Source organism: Triturus cristatus, chromosome 2_1, assembly GCF_964204655.1.
Source record: "Triturus cristatus chromosome 2_1, aTriCri1.1, whole genome shotgun sequence".
In the NCBI taxonomy this organism is placed as follows: Eukaryota; Metazoa; Chordata; class Amphibia; order Caudata; family Salamandridae; genus Triturus; species Triturus cristatus.
This window is the reverse complement of record NC_140581.1, coordinates 613,269,513-613,291,840: the sequence shown is the minus strand read 5'-3', so window position 1 is coordinate 613,291,840 and position 22,328 is coordinate 613,269,513. Positions and strand designations below refer to the sequence as shown.

At 50.4% G+C, this 22,328-nt stretch overlaps 1 protein-coding gene across 3 annotated transcripts in view; it reads left to right on the top strand.

The window, feature by feature from the left end:
• The window catches only part of CHD1 (chromodomain helicase DNA binding protein 1), a 1,484,343-nt gene that overhangs the window by 441,218 nt on the left and 1,020,797 nt on the right, over positions 1 to 22,328 (top strand). For all 3 annotated transcript variants that reach the window (XM_085632544.1, XM_085632543.1, XM_085632545.1), the window contains one exon: positions 7,936 to 8,124. In XM_085632544.1, the coding sequence (XP_085488670.1) occupies positions 7,936 to 8,124 (189 nt within the window). The remainder of the gene's footprint in view (positions 1 to 7,935; positions 8,125 to 22,328) is intronic.

Below are 22,328 nucleotides of genomic sequence, written 5' to 3'. Positions count from 1 at the left end.
TGAGCTGCAGATCACACACTAAGGATAAGATTGCCATCTGGTGTTGGGCTCGGATGATTGCAGGTTGTTGTTGTCTTCGGAAGAAGCCTTTGGTCACGAGATTGGTGACTCCTCCCCTGGACAACAGTGCGCATGGGCATCCACTCCATCCACAGATTGTTTTTTTCCGCCATTGGGTTCGGATGAACTTTTTTCCGCTCCAACTTATAGCAATCACTACAACTCTCAAATTTGAAAACTCGACGTCGAAAACCATATCGGACCGACTTCGGACGCGGCTGATGGAAAGGACACCTTTTAAAAAATGCCCCCAATGTGGAGCAAAGTTCCCTCATAGCGATCACCACGAGGTCTGTAATTTGTGCCTTTCACCAGACCACAACAAATCCAGCTGTCCAGCCTGCGCCGCATTCTGTTCGAAGAAAACTATCCGGGACCGAAGAGCTCGACGCCATATCATGGCCAAGCCGGTTCCAGAACCAGAAGACATCTTTGCACAAGATGTCCCTGACGATGACTCCGAAGATCTCCAGATCGTGTCCGAGGCCGACGATTCAGATCCGGGGCAGCCTGTGAGTACCAGCCCCCCTACCCCAACACCACCAAAAAAGACATTGGTCAAGACTCTGCCAGCTGGGCCCAGTCGCGATCCAAAAACATCTTCAGAAGCCCCGCCCTCGGGCCCGGCTCCGAAGAAAAGTAAGCCTGCAGGTGGCTCGAGCAAACCTCATGTCATTGTGCCTATAATACCTTCGACACCGAAGCGGGCTCCGAGACCGAAATCTCCATCGGCCCCGAAACGTCACTCGGCACAGACATCTCCACCGGAACCGAAAAGTTCTTCGGCACCCAAAACGTCCTCGGTGCCAAAACAAGTCCATAAAGAACCAAAAAAGTTGGCGCCAAAGCCGCCTTCGGACAGTGAGGAACTCTTTCGGCCTGATCCTAAGCAAAAACGGATTTACATAAATCCGAAAACTGGACATGTCACAGCGGTGCCCTACAAGAAAAGGAAGCTGGACACAACACCTCCCCCAGCACCTCCAAAGAAGAAGGACTGTGCCACTTCACCCATACGTCCTTCCTCTCCTACATTACCTCCTATTCCATCCCCCCCATCCCCACCGCCTTCACCTCTGCCATCTCCTTCTCACACACCACCTCCACAGGATGATGATGATTTAGGGGGAGGGGGAGACCCAGATTTCTTTACTTATCCCACTGATCCTACTGATCCCTTTACACTCCCGGACACAGCACCAGTAGATGACTGGACTTACCCTATGGCTGATATGCCTGACCCCACTCCATACCCCTCAAAACCCTCCCCTCCTGATGACCATTTAGGGTTCGGTAAGCTTATAAACAGAGCAACATCGTTTCATGGTGTCACCATGCACACCGACACTCCTGAGGAGGATTTTCTACTCGACACTTTTGAGCAATCCCAGAAAACAGTCCACATTCTACCCATAATTAAGGGAGTGATAAAGCATGCCAATGAGGTTTTTAAAGACCCTGTCAGGGCCAGGGTTCTCAACCCCAGAATAGAAAAAAAATATAGACCGGCGTCACAAGATCCTGCGTACATCAAGGCGCAACTCCCCCTAGACCCACTAGTCGTATCAAATGCCAGAAAACGGGCGAACTCCCAAACAACCGGAGACACGCCACCCCCAGACAAAGAGTCTAAACTCCTGGAGGCTTCCGGCAAAAGGGTTGCCGCTCAAGCGGCTAACCACTGGCGTATCGCAAATACACAAGCCCTATTGGCTCGTTATGATAGAGCCCATTATGATCAACTAGAGGATCTTTTGCAACACCTGCCTGAACCATTCAAAACACAGGCCACTGACCTCATCCAAGAAGGCAAACTAATATCCAATGCCTCCATTAAATGTGCATTAGACGCAGCGGACACCGCCTCTAGGGCAGTCAACACAAGCGTATTGCTTAGACGCCACGCATGGCTGCGCATTTCCGGCTTCAAGCCGGAGGTCCAAACCACCATTCTTGCTCAACCCTTTAATCAGGAGCAACTATTTGGCCCTGCAGTAGACACTGCCCTAGAAAAAATGAAGAAAGATAATGAGACTGCCAAATCTATGGGAGCATTGCAGTCTACTCAACCCAGAGGCTCCTTTCGTCGCTCCTTTTATAGAGGAGCTTCCAAAAATGTGGGAACAGACAACTCTTCCACCTTCAAGGCATCAGGTCAAACATCCCCTAACAGAGGATATTTTAGAGGAGGTTATCGGGGAAACAATACTAAAGGCCGAGGACGGGGCAACAACAACAACACCCGCACCTCTACAGCCACCAAACAGTGACTTGCCACCACTCCCCCCAGACCATTCCACTCCGGTCGGGGGCAGACTTCAACAGTTCCTACCTGTCTGGAATACCATCACTACAGACAGGTGGGTAAGACAAATTATCCAATCTGGCTACTGCCTCGAACTCATAAACCCACCCCCAAACATACCACCCAGGCACCGTCCCATGACGTCTCACCACCTCACACTCCTCAAACAAGAAATACAGTCTTTGCTTCAAAAACACGCAATAGAACCTGTTCCACTACAACATCAGGGCACAGGAGTATATTCCCTATACTTCCTCATTCCCAAAAAGGACAAAACTTTAAGACCCATACTGGACCTCAGACTCCTAAACCAGTACATACAATCGGATCATTTCCACATGATCACTCTCCAACAGGTCCTTCCATTACTTCAACAAGGAGACTTCCTTGCCACATTAGACCTCAAGGACGCATATTTTCACATCCCTATGCATCCCGCTCACAGGAAGTATCTACGATTCGTGGTAGACGGTCAGCACTATCAGTTTACAGTTCTCCCATTTGGAGTAACAACTGCACCCAGGGTGTTCACCAAATGCTTGGCAGTTGTGGCAGCATTTCTCAGGAGACCAAAAATCCATGTCTTCCCCTATCTGGACGATTGGCTCATAAAAGCCAATACTCTAGACACATGCGTTCTCCACACTCACCACACTATTCAAACCCTACTCAAATTGGGATTTACCATCAACTATCCCAAATCTCAACTACAACCCTCCCAAGTACAACAATACCTGGGAGCCACCATAGACACAGCCAAAACCGTAGCTGATCCCAGCATAGCCAGGATAGCCAACATACAAAGTCTCATCAAAAAATTTCAAACACAACACTCTCTCCCCGCAAGAGTGTTCATTCAACTCTTAGGCATGATGGCGTCATGCATCTCCATAGTACCCTACGCACGCCTTCAAATGCGTCCCTTACAGGAATGTCTAGCACAACAGTGGAATCAGGCCCACGGACAACTTACCGATCTGGTGTTGGTGGACAGCCGCTCACTTCGCTCACTGAAGTGGTGGAACACCATCAACCTGTCCAAAGGGCGGCCCACCTCCTTCAACACACCACTCAGGGAAGGTGGACCACTCAACAAAAACAGTTCCACATCAATCACCTAGAACTTCTAGCGGTGTTCCTAGCACTGAAATCCGTCCAATTGCATCTACAAAACAAAACTGTCCTCATCCGCACAGACAACATGACCACAATGTATTACATACAGAAACAAGGAGGGACACATTCTCTACAACTGTCCCAACTGGCGCAACAAATTTGGAGATGGGCAATTCCCCGAAACATCTATCTGCTAGCAGAACACCTCCCAGGGGTTCAGAACCAGGTGGCCGACCTTTTAAGTCGCCACACACAGCAGATACACGAATGGGAACTACACCCCAAAGTCTTACTCCCATTCTTCCAAAAGTGGGGACAACCAGACATAGACCTGTTCGCCACACAAGAAAACGCAAAATGCCCAACCTTCGCCGCCAGGTTCCCACACCCACGATCAAAGGGCAATGCAATATGGATGAACTGGTCAGGCAGATTTGCGTACGCTTTTCCGCCCCTCCCACTCATTCCATTTGTGGTACGCAAACTGAAACAACAGTCGCTGACACTCATCCTAGTGGCTCCCACTTGGGCACGTCAACCCTGGTTCACCACACTTTTGGAACTATCGCTAGTTCCACATCAAAAACTGCATCTCTCCCCGGATCTCTTAACCCAGAACCATGGAGAAATCAGACACCCAGATCCTCAAACACTGAACTTGGCAATCTGGCTCCTGAAGTCTTAGAGTTCGGGTACCTCAACCTTCCTCCAGACTGTATGAATATCATTAAAGAAGCCAGGAGACCTACTACTAGGGCATGCTATGCTGCAAAATGGAAACGATTTGCCATTTACTGCGCTAACAATAACATACAACCACTGGATGCTTCCATCCAAAACATCATTTGCTATTTATTACACTTGCAAAGATGCAATTTAGCGTATTCCTCTATACGTCTACATCTAGCGGCATTAGCAGCCTATTTGCAAAATAGACAACACCTGTCCCTCTTTAAGGTACCAGCCATTAAAGATTAAAGCATTTATGGAGGGTCTTAAAAGAATTATTCCTCCAAGGTTACCACCTTCCCCGGTGTGGAACCTTTATATTGTTCTAACAAGGCTCATGGGTCCCCCATTTGAACCAATGCACAAATGCGAACTGCAGTTCCAAATGTAGAAAGTGGCTTTCCTCATCGCAATCACATCCCTGCGAAGAGTAAGTTAAATACAAGCCTTAACTCTCGAAGAACCCTTCCTACAACTACATCGGAACAAAGTGGTTCTTAGGACGAATCCAAAATTCCTTCCTAAGGTCATTTCCCCTTTCCATCTAAACCAGTCAGTGGAACTGCCAGTCTTCTTCCCTAATCCAGACTCAGTAGCCGAGAGGGCACTTCATACCTTAGATGTTAAAAGAGCCTTGCTGTATTACATTGACAGAACCAAACCTTTTCGGAAAACCAAGCAACTGTTTGTTGCTTTCGCTCCACCACATAAAGGCATCCCTATTTCCAAATCGGGTATCGCCAGATGGATAGTCAAATGTATCCAAATATGTTACCAAAAAGCTAAACGTACTCTTACCGTTCCCCCTAGGGCGCACTCCATGCGTAAAATAGGGGCCTCTATGGCATTCTTAGGGAACATCCCCTTAGAAGACATTTGCAAAGCAGCCACATGGTCTACTACACACACCTTCACTAAGCATTACTGTGTTGATGTGCAATCCAAACAACAGGCTTCAGTAGGCCAAGCTGTCCTAAAAACTCTATTCCAAACTGCTGCAACGGATACAGGTGACCACCGCTAGGGGAGACACTGCTATATAGTCGATCCTTGGTGTGTGATCTGCAGCTCATATGCCTCGAACGGAATATGTTACTTACCAGTATGCATCTGTTCTTGGCATGTAGAGCTGCAGAGCCTCACACGCCCATCCGCCTCCCCGGGACCTGTATCCGTTCCAGCTTTGTCTTAATTAGACACTACACATGGACATCCTTTCTCTTTACTTCTTACACACCATCATTTCCCATCATGGCGAAAAACAATCTGAGGGTGGAGTGGATGCCCATGCGCACTGTTGTCCAGGGGAGGAGTCACCAATCTCGTGACCAAAGACTTCTTCGAAGACAACAACAACCTGCAATCATCCGAGCCCAACACCAGATGGCGATCTTATCCTTAGTGTGTGGCTCTGCAGCTCTACATGCTAAGAACAGATGCATACTGGTAAGTAGCATATTCCTACCTTACCTTCTACTTCTTGCAAAATCAGGTTTGGTGCATAGTTCTGTTAAGGTTCAGTTTGCGGCCATTTCACGGTACAGAAGATCATTGTATTATCCATTATGGTCTTCTAGAAAATTGAAGGGTTTCTCAAAGGGCTCTTTCCAGTGTTTCCAGTAGTCAGACCTCCACCACCGACCTGGCAACTGAACATGGTTCTTTCACAGTTAATGAAAAACGCTTTTGAACCAATTCACACTGCAGAAATCACATTCCTATCTTGGAAGTTGTCTTTGTTACTTGCTTTGACCTCAGCCAGAAGGGTCAGTGAAATACAAGCTTTTGTAATAAAGGAACCTTTCTTGCAATTCAGATCCGATGGGGTTCTGCCTCGAACAAATGCAAATTTCATTCTAAAGGTGCCATCTGATTTTCACCTCAATGAACCAGTGGTTCTTAAGAAATTCTTCCCGAACCCAACGAGATCGGCTGAGAGAGCTTTGCATTTATTGTACGTCAAACGTTGCCTGAAGTTTTATGTAGAGAACACAAAATCTTTCCGTAAGACCTCTCAACTGTTTGTGGCCTACAGTGCATCAAGAAAAGATTTCCCACTCCCCAAACAGAGTATTTCCAGGTTGATTATAAGTGCAATACAATTCTGTCATCAAAAGGCTGGCCGACCTCTGTCTGCTAGGGTCCGAGCACATTCTACAAGGTCAGTGGCAACAGCTACAGCTTTAGCAACGTGGAAGAATAGATACCTTTTCACCCTACACTACTCTTTGGACTCAGCAGTTCTCAATGATATAGCAGTGGGTCAGGCAGTACTTCGCCATCTATTCCATTAAGGTGAGCCACCCCTGTCTACCCTCCTACCTGTTTTCAACTGTATCACATTTCAATATGGTAAATTTATTGTCGGCTTGAATGCCTTTGGCAGTTTTTTCCTTGACTGTTAACATTATGGTTATATCTTTTATACTGTTTGTTGATTACACTGTTAGATTCCCGTTAAGGGTCAAAACTATGGTAAATGTGCTACCAAACTGCTTGCTACTCTGATTCAAGCATGTAAATCTATGAAAGTTCCAATATTGGAGTAAGAAATAATTAACTTACTTGTAACTGTAGTTCTCCAATATTGGAAGCTTTCATAGATTCACATGCAACCCACCCTCCTCCCCTGAGGGAATCTCACCTTACATGTCTCAACAGGTTGTATATAGCACTTGTGCTTGAAAATATGAGGTTCTGAGCTTCCTTCAGGAGTGTTCTAGAGGGTGATTAGTGTTGATTAATTGAGGCAAAAATGTGCTCCTTTTCTTTATAAGGACTAAGATAGGTTATTAAAATAAGAGGCCTAGACCTTCTTTGGTCTATACCTAGTAGTGTATTATGACTATTTAAGTCTACTACCACTTTGCTTCTACTATTTTAAGTACCGGGGACTCCCATCATGACGACGGGGAATGATTCAAGCATGTGAATCTATGAACGCTTTCAATACTGGAGAACTACAGTTACAGGTAAGTAACTTATTTCTTCTGCAGTTTCTTTAGGAGTTTTTGGATTGTGTCGGCATCGAGTGCGCTGCTGTAGTCTAATCTGCTGCTGACGAGCGCATGGGTGACCATTTTCCTGGACTCGCTTCCCAAATTGTAAATGTTAGTTAAAGAAAATCATATTGAAAAAGATTCCCTGCATGAAAGTGGGGAACGCTTGTGTTGCAGTTCATGGTGAAGAGTGCCCCTAATGTCTCATTGCTAAGTGCTGACTTCCGAGTTACATTCTGACTGTGCTGCTATGAGTGCAGTAGAGATTAATGGGAGTACAGGTGCCAGTTGGCAGCCCTGCAACCTCTCAGGGCGTAAAATAGCCTTGGTAACAGTATTGAAAACAATTCCCTCAAACCTGAAATCCCATCCAAATTGTTCCTGGCTGCAGAAAATAGGGGTTTGATGAAGCACAACTTCAACAGTCTTTGTGAAGCATGTAGTTTTCCAACTTGCAGGTGAAGGGTAAATCTTCACCCTCACTTACAAAAATAAGACTGTTGATTAGACACTTTTGTTGCAAATAAATAGCTTGCTCCTTAAGAATCCCATGCTTAGTATTTGGTGGACATAGCCAGTTAAATCTGTGGTGTGTTCTTGCTAAAGGTATACCTTATGTGATCAAGAAACTGCCCTTTGTTTATGTATAAATTTACTTCAGAAAGAAATTAAAGCGTTATGTTTATATAATTTTTTTTTCACAATCTACTTTATGTATATTCTTAGGTTTTCTTCCTGGGAACATTTTGAAGAAGAACACGGGAAAGGAAGAGAGTATGGTTATGCAAGTCTTCACAGGGAACTTGAGCCATTCCTATTACGAAGAGTTAAGAAAGATGTGGAAAAATCTTTACCTGCTAAAGTAGAACAGATTTTGAGAATAGAGATGAGTGCATTACAGAAACAATATTACAAGTAAGTAGTAAAGTATACAGGAATATCCCTATGTTTTACATACATATTTTAATGATTTTCCATAATTTATTGAGCATCTCCCACCTTGCATTTCTTGATCCAGCTTCACTATACCAGGGTCAAATTTGATATCGGGTGTACTAGTCCTGCTTGGTCCTCTTTTCCATCTGTTTGAGAATTTCCAGAATTGAGAAATAAAAAGCTTTTTAAAAGGGGAGCACCAGCTTTCCTCTGTGTATCCTGGCTCCTCCCCTACCTTTTTGGTTTCCAATTAAATTCCCCAGTTTTTGTTTGTGCTATCTCTTAGACAGCAGGTTTAGCATTGACTGCTCTGCCACTTTTATTTCTCCAGCCATACTTTGTTCTTACTCTGGCTTTTACTAAGTGATTGGTTATAGATTCCTGTTTTTCTTTGATTGGCTAGTGATGAAAGGTAAATAAAATAGCTGTGCCTGCCTCTGCTGCATGTGATTTATGAATATCTTCATTTAGTACATAAAATGCAACAAGAAGTTCCTAGAAGCTGGAGGTCACAAACCTTGCATTTCCCAATTGGAGACCTTTCTGTCATTTTGCTGTAGAATTTATCAGGGGTATCTGACAAAAAGAGGCCACTGTAGATGGAATCCCTTGAAGTCGCTATGAGACCAAAGCTGCATCATTTAGACAAAATAATTTGATGTCTTAAACATGTTTGAAGCTTATTCCCTTAATTCTTTCAACTCTGAAGGGATTTTGCACAGTATACCTTCACATTTTGTTAAGTGGCTGTTCTGTGGGAGAAAAAAAAGGCTGCTTACCCTTCTCACATTTGCTTAATAAGTGCACATTTTGTCAGAAGATGACCAGAATAGCCATAAATACATTTTACAGAATTCACTTGAGGATGTAGTTGCAAAATCTCTGGCCAGATAAAGAAATATCACAGGCTGCCCATCAATGGTGCTCCTTCAGCTGTGTGCATGCGCTTGCCAAGTAAAGGCTTTCAAATATGAAGGTCAAGGAAGAAGCATAGTCATCCTCTCCGCTCAGGTCATTTCCACCTCTCGCAAGAACACCATTTGATATTATGAGTGATATTGTAAACATCGAAAAATGTTTGACACTGATGTCCTGGCTGTCAAAGAGCAGCTCTGTGGCAGGAAGGATGCCGAAGAAAGGACTTCATCTATCAAGGAAGTTCTTTAGCACAACTCCCAAGTTTACTGACATTGAACTACATTTAGGGAGAGCACTTAATGTTGAAACACTCTTCATGGTAGAAGTTAGTTATTAGGGCACTTGCTGTGGAGAAGGTAGATGTTGATACAGTTGACTGTGACAGATTTTTCTTATTCTTTTGGGAGTTGTTCTTTCTCTGCTTCACCACTGTAGGAAAGTGCTCCTTTTTGAGTGCCCCCCCCCCCCCCCCCACACACACGTTTTGCCTGACATATGATGCACTTTGATTTGGTGTGCCCTGGTTCGCTGCCAATCAGGTTCTCAGGGCCTGTGTTCTTTTTCAAAGCTGTACCTTTGTACTCACAATTGGCACATCTCTAGCCACAGGTGAGCCCCTTGTAAAAGTCACCATGGGTACCAAGGGCACTGCGACCTGGAAAGGCCTCTAAGAACTACAGCACCTATTGTGCTACCTTTAGAGGTCCTGTACCTTAACACCCACACACTGCTGGCTGAGTTTTTTGGTGAAAAGAAATGTGAAGAGTCAACATGGCACACATCCCTGTTTTCCATGCCTGAAACTCACTGCCTGGGGCCGAGGTATGTCACCCCTCTAGCAGGGTGCACTAGCCCCCAGGTGAGGGTACAGTGGCATAAGCCCTGTACCCCTACATTGTCTAAGTCCATTCTTAGACATTGTAAGTGTAGTAAAGCCATCAAAAAGTATGTGGTCTTACAGTTGGTCATTACGAACTCCACAGCTCGATAATGGCTTTTTACTAAAACCTGGGAAGTTTGGTAGCAAACTTCTCAGCACATTAAACCCACACTGATGCCTGTGTAGGATTTAATGTAAGAAGCACACAGAGGGCATCTTAGAGATGCCCCCTGAAAAACGGCCATCCCTGGTGTGGTTCCTGAAAAAGCTTCCATTTGCCACCACCAGACATGTTTTTGGACCCCTGGGTAGAGAGCCTCCGCTCCATAAACGAAGCCGATCCTCGGTAGAGATGTCATGCCTCCTCCACCAGGTTGGGTTGGGTCCGCGAAAGGGGAAGCTTTAAAGGCCTGCCACTTTTGTAAGCTGTCCCTGCTATTTGCTGCCCCCTGCAACTGGCGTCCACCGGTTCTGGCCCCCACTTTGGGCAGGACAATTGAAACAGAGCTATTTATTTATTTATTTATTTATTTATGTAGTTTATAAAGCGCACAGCTACCCCCGAAGGGGTGTCCCGGCGCTAGAACCTGAGTCTTAGAGGGGAAAGAAGGCGCAACAGGGAAAGCGGCATGAAAAATCAGAGTCTGGAAAAGAGCCAGGTTTTGAGTCTGGCCCGAAAGATAGATTCGGAAGGGCAGAATCTGAGATCGACTGGCAGAGAGTTCCATAGTTTTGCAGCAATGACACTGAATCCTCTGCCACCCATTCTGGATAGTCTAAAGCGGGGAGAGATCAGAAGGCGTAGGTCATTGGATCTCAGGGATCTGATGGACCGGGATATTGAAACTCGTTTTTTTAGGTAGTTTGGTCCGCGATCATTAATGGCTCGATGAGTCAGAGTGAGGATTTTAAACTGAATACGGCTGGCCACAGGTAGCCAGTGCAGTTCCTTACGATATGCGGCAACTGACTGACGATAAGAAATATTGCCAATCAGCCTCGCCGCCGCATTCTGGACAATCTGCAGCCGGTCAATCAGGTATTGGGGAGCTCCGGCATAGAGGCTATTGGCATAGTCCAGGTGGGACGTGATGAGAGCGTGGGTAACTGTCCGGCGGGAATCCAAAGGGAGGTAGGGGAGGATTTTCCTGATCATGCGTAGCTTCAGGAAGCAGGCAGAGGTCACTTTTTGAATCTGAGTCTTACATGATAGGGAGTCATTGAAATGGAAGCCCAGGTTACGGGCCGAGTGGACGGGAAAGGGAGCAGGATCGAGCGCCGTGGGCCACCACCAGGAGGAGGGGATGGAATTTTTCTGGTTAAAAAACAGCACCTCTGTTTTGTCTGCGTTGAGTCTTAGATGGTTTTCAGACATCCAATCACTGATGTTGTTAAGGCACCGGCGGAAGTTAGAGAACGCGGAGTCAGAGTGGCCTCTAAAGGAGAACACAAGCTGAGTATCATCAGCATAAGAGACCACCCTGACTCCGTAGGACTCCACCACGCCGGCCAGAGGGGCAAGATATATGTTGAAAAACAGAGGGCTGAGGGCCGAGCCCTGTGGCACACCGCAAGATAAGGGTTTTTCCTCCGATCTGAAAGGTCGCAACAGCACCCTTTGACTTCTTCCAGAGAGGAAGGACTCGATCCAACTGATGGCAGTGCCGCCAATGCCCATAAGCCGTAGTCGGTCAAGGAGGATGGAGTGGGATACCGTATCGAATGCCGCGGACAGGTCGAGGAGGACCAACATGGCCTCCTCGCCTCTGTCCACGCACTCCCGAATGGTCTCCGAGACCTCCAGCAGAGCCGTCTCCGTACTGTATCCCGCCCGAAATCCAGATTGCGAGTCGTGCAGTAGTAAGTTGTTCTCCAAGTACTCCGAGAGTTGCAACTGCACGGCTTTTTCCAAAACCTTAGCAGGTTTGGGGAGGAGGGAAATAGGGCGGTAGTTGGAGAAAACAGTGGGATCGGCATCTGCCTTTTTTAGAATTGGGATCACCAAAGCTTCCTTCCAGGTGGTAGGGAAAAAGCCATGGTGCAGAGAGGCATTCCAGACGGAGAGGAAAGGGTCGGCTAGCAAGGGGGCCAGATCACCCATAATTTTGGCCGGAACGGGGTCAGAGGGTGCACCAGACTTGCAATGAATGAGTAGTCTGATAGCATCCTCCTGGGCAAGTTTATCGAAGGCAAGGAGGGACGGAGAGGTAGGGGGATCGGTAGAGGGAGGCCGAGGCATTGGCCCTTTAGGGAAGGAAACGCAGAGTCTATCGATCTTATCGAGGAAAAAGTCCGAGAGTCCTTCACATAGTTTCTGGCTAGCTAAGACCTGAGTGGTCCTGGCCGGAGGGGTAATGAAATCTTTAACGATGGAGAAGAGAGTTTTTGAAGAGTTTTTGGCTTTGGAAATTTGGAGCGAGAAGTGATCTTTCATGGCTGTTTTTTTATGTTTGAGAAATTTTTTCAAGGCCGTCTTATAGGCAAGCTTAGCTTCCAGATCGTAATTTAGTCTCCACTTCCGTTCGAGTGCTTTACAGCTACTTTTTTCCTCGCGGAGGGAGGTGGAGAACCAGGGAGCGGAAGGACGGCATCTAGTGGAAGTGATGAGTTTCTGGGGGGCAATGTGGTCAATAGCGTTGATGAGGGCGGAGTTGAGCTTGGCGATATTAGAGTCGATATCCGGGGATAGATGGTCCGTCTGGAAATGAAAGATCGGGTCCAGGGAAGCGCAAGTGACTTTGTGCCACTTCCTTCGCAGCTCTTTCCTGGGCACAGGAGGGATAGGTTTACGGTCTAAGGCCATAGAAAAAGGGATAAGGTAATGATCGGACCAGGTAAGCGGAAGGGAGGGGGAGAGGGTGATAGCGGGGAAATTAGCGAAAATAAGGTCCAGGGTGTGACCCGCCACATGAGTAGAACCAGTGACAAGTTGAGTAAAATTAAGGCTTTCCATGATTTCCAGTAAATTATTCGCTTTTGAGCAGAGGGAATTATCGACATGAAGGTTAAAATCACCTAGAGTTAAAAAGTATTGATGTTTCAAGGCTAGATCAGCTAACTGGTGAGTGAGAGCGGTAAGAGAAAGGGAAGCCGCCGAGGGGGGGTTGTAAACTAGGGATCCAGCAAGAATAACAGCCGCGGAATCGGAAACTGAGAAATAGAGGGCTTCAATGATACCAATGTTGGTGAGTTTGGTAATGGTCAGCTGAAAATAAGATTTAAAGATAATTGCTAATCCGCCTCCCGATTTTCCCCCTGAGCGATTAACACATTTTATGTCATAGCCTGATGGAATGGCTAAATAGATGTCCGGAGAAGAGGAGTCAGTCATCCAAGACTCAGTGAGGAATAAAATGTCCCACTCCTCGGAGGAAATCAACAACCAGATGTCGTTGGCATGACGGGGGAGAGACCGGCAGTTGACTAAGCCTGCTTTCAGTGTCCGATGATTAGGAGTTGAGAGCTGCGGCATGGGATAAGGTAGTGAATGGGAAAGGAAGGGCGGGAGAGTGAAGTTGCATTGAGGGCAGTGAAATGGAGCTGATTCAAGATGGATAGGGTTACAGGAGGAAGTGGCCGTACAGAGGGAAGGATTAAGAGAGTGGAGTTGGGAGTTAGTCCAGCACATACGTGCGGAATCAGCAGCATGGACAGGGGGACAGGCCCTGGGCCCGGTCCAGGCCCGGACGGGCCCAGACGGGCTTGCCTTTGGCGCGCCTTCGGCGCGCAGACGGCGCGCCCGCTGCGCCCGTCCGCTGCGCTTCCTGGCGAGGCACATGAATTATACCTAAGAGGGAGGGCGTCACGGGGGCGTGGCCAGCTGAGGGGGCGTGTCTCAGGACGCGCCTCGCCCTCTGTGATGGCGATGAAGGAGTCGTTGCAGCGCTGAGAACGCTGTTCAAGAGCAGGGGTGAGTAGATCTTAGTTAAAAACACAAAATCAACTTTTTTTAAAAAGCGTAGGATTCACTCCCGGCTTCCGCCTCAGGAGACTCACAGTTCTATAATGCCGCCCTTTACCAACTCCACCCCTTAGTTGGGGGAGGCAAGGTGAAGAGGCTCATGCCCCCCTCCCACTGGACGGTGGCATAGTAGGAGGTGTACCCACCCCTAGAAAGGGACCCATTGGTCCCGACCAGCACATCCCTTTAAATGAACGTCAATTTAGTATTCTGATGGATACATCTGCCAGTGGATTCCTCCCCTGCGCCAACGTTCGGAAACTTTTTAGCAGTCCACACCGATGACGTCGAAGACGACGTCACAGAGACACGGCTCCGCTCGCGACTCCGCTGACGTCACCGGCTCCATAAGAAGACCTCGTCGGCGTGATGACGTCAGTTCCCTTTTTTCCGCGCCGTCGACGCCAACGGATTTCGGGAATTGCTTTTGGTAGCTTTACTGTTACTTTGTTTTTCTTCTGGGTTTCCCTGTTTCTCTTCGAAGAAGATGTCGACGAAGAAGTCGGGTTTCAAGCCCTGTCGGGAATGTGGCAAACACATGTTGATCACAGATCCACATGACGACTGTGTTTGGTGTCTCTCATCCGACCATGATGTGGATGGTTGCTCTTGCTGTCGCAAGATGAGCTCCAAAGCTCTAAAAGAAAGGGAGGCGAAGCTCTTCATCTCTAAGATGAAAAAGGAAAAGAGAGGAAGAAGGAAGTCGAGATCGAGGTCACGGTCTAGGTCGGCGTCGAAGTCGACTTCGGGGCATGCTTCGCGAACCAAGAAGCATAAGAAGAAAAGGAGGTATTCTTCTCATCATCACTCTGATAAGAGTTCGACTCCGAAGTCGCCGGCTCGACGCCGAAAGGAATCCGTGTCTCCTTCACCAGTCCCGGATTCTCCTGGTCCTTCTCCTGTGACTTCGCCGGCTCCGGCTACATCTCCGGTTCCGATGCCATCCCCGACGCCGGTTTCATCTCCGGCCTCGTCTCCGCCTGAGGATCTTCAAGTCCCCGGTGAGCCTGCGACGCCGCTTATTCCACCGTCGGCGCTGGTTGGCCCGAGTCCGGTGATGCCTGACTGGTACCTTGCGTTTCCTGGACCAGGTCAGGACACCTCGCATTATTTAAATGCTATGTACGGGGTATTCACTAGAGCCATGTACACCACTGGTGCACTTGCGGGTCCAATGGCGTTTAATTTGGGGGTGCCGCAAGTCTATCCACAGGCCCCTTTCATGCCGTTTTTTCCAGCGACGCCGTCTTGGCATCTACCGGCGCCAAGGACGTCGACGCCGCTTCCATCTTCACCGGCGCCGGCTTGACCTGGTTCGACGCCGGCTGCTCCTGCGGATCCACGTTCGACGCCGGTGCCGGCGCCGTCGGATTCGAACACGGCGCCGCCGATGCCGCTTGTGCGGATTCGATCCAGAAGGGAAGCACAGAGAGTGGTGGATGAAAGGAGGTACCTTTTGGAAGAAGCTGAAGAGGGAGAGCTGGTTGAGTCTGATGAGGTGTTTGAGGAGCTTAAGGAGGCTAGTGGACTGGATTTGTCTCCTGAGTGGGAAATCACTCCACCTTCAGATGAACCCTCAAAAGATGTGGCTCCGTATCATGCGGTCATCAGGAAGGCTGCGGAGCTGCTAGATCTTCAGTTGCCAACTACGGAGTTCAGATCAAATATTCTGACTGAGGTGCTGCATTCACCCACTACAGTATCGGAGCCTTTGTTGCCCTTTAATGAGGCCATTATTGACCCTGTATTGGAGGTATGGCGTAAGCCTTTTTCTGCTCCCGCAGTCTCTTAGACGGTCGCAAGAAGGTAAAGGGTGGCTCCAGGGGATCCTGAGTTTTTAACATCTGAAAGAAACACGTTAGTTAGATTCCTCACCTTAGAATATCCCCAGGCGTCAGACTGGATCCGGAAGATTTTTCGTCAGCAATACCCCTTGCGCGTCGCTAGGCGTCGTCTGCGGCTCCGCGTCCGTCGTCGGCGTCGTGCGCCGAAATGACGTCGTCGGAGTACTTAGACGCCGCCCTCGCGCGCTGACGTCAGTTCTTCTTTTTTCCGCGCCAGTAAGCGCAAATCCGGGAGAGCTACCCCTTTAGTCATTTTTTGACTAACTTTTTCGATCCTTTTTGATCTTGTCTCGACTCCGGTGCCGGTAGGATGCCTGGTTTTAAAGCCTGTGCTGACTGTAGCCGCTTGATGTCGGTTACGGACCATCACCGCCGGTGCCTTTACTGCTTGGGCCTCGACCACGACGCGGAGTCGTGTTCGGACTGCAAGGCCCTGACCTCGAAGGCTAGACGGGAGCGGTCCCGTAAGCTTCTCGAGATTCGCCACTCGGCTCCGCGCCCCTATCGATCCCGGTCCAGGAGGAGGTCCAAGGATCGGTCGCGGAGCCGCAGCCGACGTCATCATCGGTCGTCGGGATCCAAGTCTTCGGGTAAGTCGAAGCACTCCAAGAAGTCCAAGAGGCGACACCGCTCTTCGGACTCCCCTCGCCGGTCGCGCGACTCGGCCGAGGGTCAGGGTGGTTCCACCCCCGCGGCTCCGGCGGAGCCGCAGGCGCCGCGCAAGTCCCCATACCCACCGGTCCCTGGGACTGACGCGACGCAGGCGGAAGTCAGTGCTTTCCTCTCGGCCATGAGGAGCCTGGCTCCGCCGTCGACGCCCACTGGCGCGCCTTCGGGCCCCACGGACCCGACTAGGCTTCCTTGCCTGCCGGCGGCTCCGGCCCCGGCGCCGTTGATGGCTCCGGCCTCGACGCCGCAAGCGCCCGAGGGACCTGTTCCCGAGTCCCCGCCGACGCCGGTCGGCCTCGTCACGCCTTCTCCGCCGGCGTCGACACCGGTACCACCCCCGACTCCGCTCGACGTCGAGCCCCAGTTCAGTCCCGCTCCGGGCCCGGCGCCGATACGGCGTCGATGGACGCCACGTTCGGCGCCGCTGGAGACACATTTTGTCTATCGCCCGGCTCCGATCCTTCCTCCTGTATACCAGGAATCGGATGATGGGGACAACTGGGAGGGATCCGAGGATCCTATGGCCGCTCAGGCTCAAATGTCACAGGACTGGGCAGATGAACTGGGGGAGGCCAGTGGCCTGGATACCTCTCCGGACACTGGATTCGTCTCTCCTCCGACTGTGGCTTCGGAGGAGGGCGCTGCTTTCTCTGTGGTGCTGCGCAAGGCGGCCGCAGCCCTTGGGCTCGAGCTGCCTGCCGTGGCTGTGAGGACTAACGTCCTCACTGAGGTGCTTCAGTCTGCAGCAAGCTCCACTGAGCCTCTGCTGCAATTCAATGAGGCCCTCATTGACGTTCTGCAGGGCACCTGGTCCAAGCCCTCCACAGTCCCTCCTGTGGACAGGAACGTCGCCAGGCGCCACCGCCCTGCTCCGGGCGACCCCAGTTTTCTGACCCAACACCCTACCCCCGAGAGCCTGGTTATCCAGGCCTCTACCTCCCAATCCTCCTTCCCGACCGCTCCGCCGGACCGGGATTCCAAGAGACTGGAACAGTTGGGCAAGAAGCTGTTCTCCTCCCTTAGTTTGGGCCTGCGGTCTTTGAACACCGCCTGTCTCTTGGACCGTTATTCCCACTCTCTGTGGGATGCGGTGGAGGACGTGCTGCCCCTGTGTCTGGAGGAGGTCCAGACACGACTTACCCAGGCTCTGGCCGATGGGAGGGATGCAGCGCGACATGCTATCCGATGTGGGCTTGACACTACGGACTCGCTGGGTAAGGCAATTTCTACCACAGTGGCGCTTAGACGTCACGCCTGGCTGCGGTCCACGTCCTTTTCGGGCGATGTCCAGAGCACTCTCATGGACATGCCCTTTGATGGCGATCACCTTTTTGGCCAGAAAGCGGACAGTGCGCTGAATGGCTTTAAGGACTCCCGGGCTATGGCCAAGTCCTTGGGCCTCTCGGCCCCGCGGTCGCAAACTTCCGCCTTTCGCCTCTTTCGTGGCCAAGGAAGGGGTGCCTCCTCACGTGCGCCTAACCACCAGCCGCAGAACCAACATGCGCACGGTCGCGGACGTGGTTTCCGCCGAGGCGGTTCTGGAGGACGACGCGGTCAGCCCACATCCACCCCGGCAGCATCCGCCTCAAAGCCTTCCTAGTCCGAGCTTTCAGGCCCATTCCACGCCAGTGGGCGGCAGAGTTCGCCATCACCTGCTCCACTGGCGGTCCATCACATCGGACAGGTGGGTGCTGCAAATCGTCCGAAGGGGCTACTCCCTCCCCTTCGAGACGACCCCTCCAGCCATGCCACCGCAGCACCACCGTATCTCGGGGGATCATTTGAATCTTCTCCACGAGGAAGTTTCGGCCCTCTTGGCCAAGGGGGCCGTCGAGCGCGTTCCGAGCCCAGAAGTAGGTCGTGGTTGTTATTCCCACTACTTTCTGGTTCCCAAGAAGGGCAAAGGGGGCCTACGCCCTATCTTGGACCTCTGGAACGTCAATGCCTTCCTCCGGAAGGAAAGGTTCAAGATGTTAACTTTGGCTCAGGTTTTAGCTGCCCTAGACCCTGGAGACTGGATGGTAGCGTTGGACTTGCAGGACGCATATTTCCACATCCCCGTCCTGCCGGCCCACCGGCGTTACCTGCGGTTCACGGTGGGCCAAGAGCACTTTCAGTTTACCGTGCTCCCCTTCGGCCTCACCAGTGCCCCTCGGGTGTTCACGAAAGTGATGGCGGTGGTCGCAGCTCATCTGCGCAGATCAGGGGTTCCAGTCTTCCCCTATCTCGACGACTGGTTGTTGAAGGCGGGCTCGCCCGAGACAGTCTTCTCCCACCTCCAGACTACGGCGGATCTCCTGCATTTGCTGGGATTTTCCATCAACGTGCCGAAGTCACACTTGAGTCCCTCTCAGAAGCTCCTCTTCATCGGAGCGGTTCTCGATTCGGCGCAGTTCCGGGTCTATCCACCGGAACAGCGGGTCCGGGATATTCAGGCCCTGATTCCCATCTTTCGGCCTCTATCCTGGGTTTCGGTCAGGCTAGTGTTGCGGCTTCTGGGGCTGATGGCCTCCTGCATCCTACTAGTGCATCACGCCAGACGGCGCATGCGGGCTCTGCAGTGGGACCTGACGTTTCAGTGGGCCCAGCATCACGGCAACCTGTCCGACCATGTCTTGATCTCGGAGGGCACTGCACAGCAGTTGCAGTGGTGGCTCACTGACCGCGATTGGGTCATGGGCAGAAGCCTCTCCCTTCCCCAACCGGAGCATGTCGTAGTGACGGATGCGTCCCTCCTGGGATGGGGTGGCCATATGGGAGAGGCGGAGATCAGAGGCCTCTGGTGTCCGGCGGAGTCTCGTCTCCACATCAACCTGTTGGAGTTGAGAGCGATCCGGCTTGCACTGAAAGCCTTCCTTCCCTCTGTCAGGGGAAGTGTCGTGCAGGTGTTCACGGACAACACCACCGCCATGTGGTATTGCAACAAACAGGGCGGGGTGGGGTCGTGGACCCTTTGTCAGGGGCTTTGCGCCTCTGGACATGGCTGGAACACCAGGGCGTCACCCTGGTGGTTCAACATCTGGCGGGCTCTCTGAACGCCAGAGCAGACGAACTCAGCCGCCGGTGCATGATGGATCACGAATGGCGTCTGAACTCCGAAGTGGCGCAAGGTCTCTTTCAGCAGTGGGGAGAGCCTTGGTTAGATCTATTGGCCACTGAAGAGAACGCGCAATGTCCGCAGTTCTGCGCGTTGGAATTTCCAAGGCGGCACTCGCTCGGCGACGCTTTTCGTCACGAGTGGAGTTGCGGTCTGTTGTACGCCTTTCCGCCTATACCACTTCTGCCCAGAGTGCTGAAGAAGATCAGGCACGACCGGGCCCAAGTCATCTTGGTGGCTCCGGATTGGGCACGAAGGTACTGTTATCCCGAGCTACTCAGTATGTTGACCGATCCTCCGATACGTCTGCCCCTTCGGGAGGATCTTCTGTCGCAGCAGCAGGGGACGGTCCTACACCCGAACCTGTGCAGCCTCCACCTCCATGCGTGGAGATTGAGCGGCGGCAGTTGATGCCATTTGACTTGCCTCCTGAAGTCTGTGATATCATTCTGGCAGCCAGGCGTCCCTCCACAAAGACGGTATACGCCTGCCGGTGGAACAAATTTGTGGCATGGTGCACAGCAAAGGCTGTGGATCCCCTTTCCGCTCCTCTTTCTGAGGTTCTCCTCTTCCTTCTTTCTTTGGCCCGGCAGGGCTCTGCCCTGGGCACCTTGAAAGGTTATCTTGCTGCCATCTCTGCCTTCTTGCGGCTTCCTGATCAGCCTTCTCTTTTCAAGTCCCCTGTAGTTACACGCGTTCTAAAAGGCATTACTCACACGTTCCCTCCTGTCCCTTTTGTAATGCCTCAGTGGGACTTGAATCTTGTTCTCACATTTCTAATGTGCGCTCCCTTTGAGCCTCTTCATAATTGTCCCCTTCGTCTGCTGACGCTTAAGACTGCTTTTCTGGTAGCCATCACCTCGGCTAGACGGGTGAGTGAGCTCCAGGCTTTATCATCAAAGCCTCCTTTTCTCTGTTCATCCGGACAAGGTTGTCCTTCGGCCTCGTCCCTCCTTTCTTCCGAAAGTGGTGACCCCCTTTCATCTTGGGCAGTCTGTCACCTTGCCCACCTTCTTTCCGCCTCCGCATCCTTCCAAAGAGGAAGAGAGGCTCCACCGTCTGGACCCAAAACGTGCGCTCTCCTTTTATCTGGACCGCACAAAGCAGTTCCGGGTGGACGACCAACTTTTCGTTGGCTACGTGGGTGCTAAGAAGGGGAAAGCTGTGCACAAACGGACCATCTCTCGGTGGGTCGTTTTGTGCATCAAAATTTGTTACTCCTTGGCAAAAAAGGACCCTCCTGTTGGGCTGCGAGCCCATTCTACTCGGGCCACGGCGGCTACTACTGCTTTGGGACGGGGAGTCCCTTTGCAGGACATCTGTCAGGCGGCGACGTGGGCTTCGCTACACACGTTTGCCAGGCATTATTGCCTTGACAGCCAAGTCCGGAGGGATGGCTTCTTTGGCCGTTCTGTCCTCCAGGACTTTCTGGTGTGATCTTGGTTCGCAGACCCACCACCGGGGATGGTATTGCTTGGGTATCTATTCTAAGGTGAGGAATCTAACTAACGTGTTTCTTTCAGATGAACAAGTTACTTCCCTTCGGTAACGATGTATCTGTAAGAAACATTAGTTAGTTAGATTCCTCACCGACCCACCCATCCTCCCCGTTCTGCGAACTGACATCTAGGGTTAAGGTTGTCCTTTTCAGGCCCCTATATTTTATTTTTGGCACCAGTGTCGGTCTTTGCATGGCTCTGCGTTCCTGGCGCGGAAAGCTATGTACAAGAACTGATGTCAGCGCGCGAGGGCGGCGTCTAAGTACTCCGACGTCATTCCGGCGCACGACGCCGACGACGGACGCGGAGCCGCAGACGACGCCTAGCGACGCGCAAGGGGTATTGCTGACGAAAAATCTTCCGGATCCAGTTTGACGCATGGGGATATTCTAAGGTGAGGAATCTAACTAACTAATGTTTCTTACAGATACATCGTTACCGAAGGTAAGTAACTTGTTCGTCTCACCCATCGCCTGAGAGCCTGGTGGTTCAGGCGGCTTGCTCAGGTAAATCCAAGGGTGCTTTCCCTAAGGTTCCAGGGGTCAGAAATGCTAAACAGATAGACCAGTCGGCCAAGAAGGTCTTTTCATAGGCCAGCATGGCCCTTAAGTCGACAAATGCAACTTGCCTGTTGGGACGCTATATCCATGCGCTCATGGACTCGATGAAGAAAGCATTCTGAGGAGGATAGAGTCGGCTTCAATGAAGTTTTGACTGATGCCCAGTGTGAGAAGTTGGCCTGATGTATGATGTCACTAGTTATAGTGTACACCTTATATCAGTCCAAATACCCTTATGGTGATTGGTTGTAAAGTCAACCTTATAGACCAGCTATCCTAGTGGTAGCATGGACAAGAGCAGTCTTAGGCTAAACTCTGAATGGCATGTGAAGCCAGCTGTGATACCATATATAATCCCTTGAATACCAAATGAAAGGACACCACAACAGATATATATATAAAATAAAGTGTATTTATTCTAAGCAAACCCTCAGCACTCTTTATGAGATTAGAGGTAAGTACAACACAGTCTTATTAATGCATACAGTAAGTCACACAGGTAAGTAATACAGTTAGGCCCTAGGGGCCACGCAAACCATATACTAAGTAAGTGGTATAAGAACCACTGTCACAGAAATAGAATAGGCCTAGGCCTAGGGAATCGTTGGGGCTACACTACACTAGCGTTAGTTAGGAAGTGGGAGGCCCACGGGATTCGTGTGCAGAGTGGAAACACTGACGCGTAATGCGTAAAAGTCAATAGCAATAGTACAGTTTAGAAAACGGTAGATTTAGGACACTTCCGGAGTAGCTAG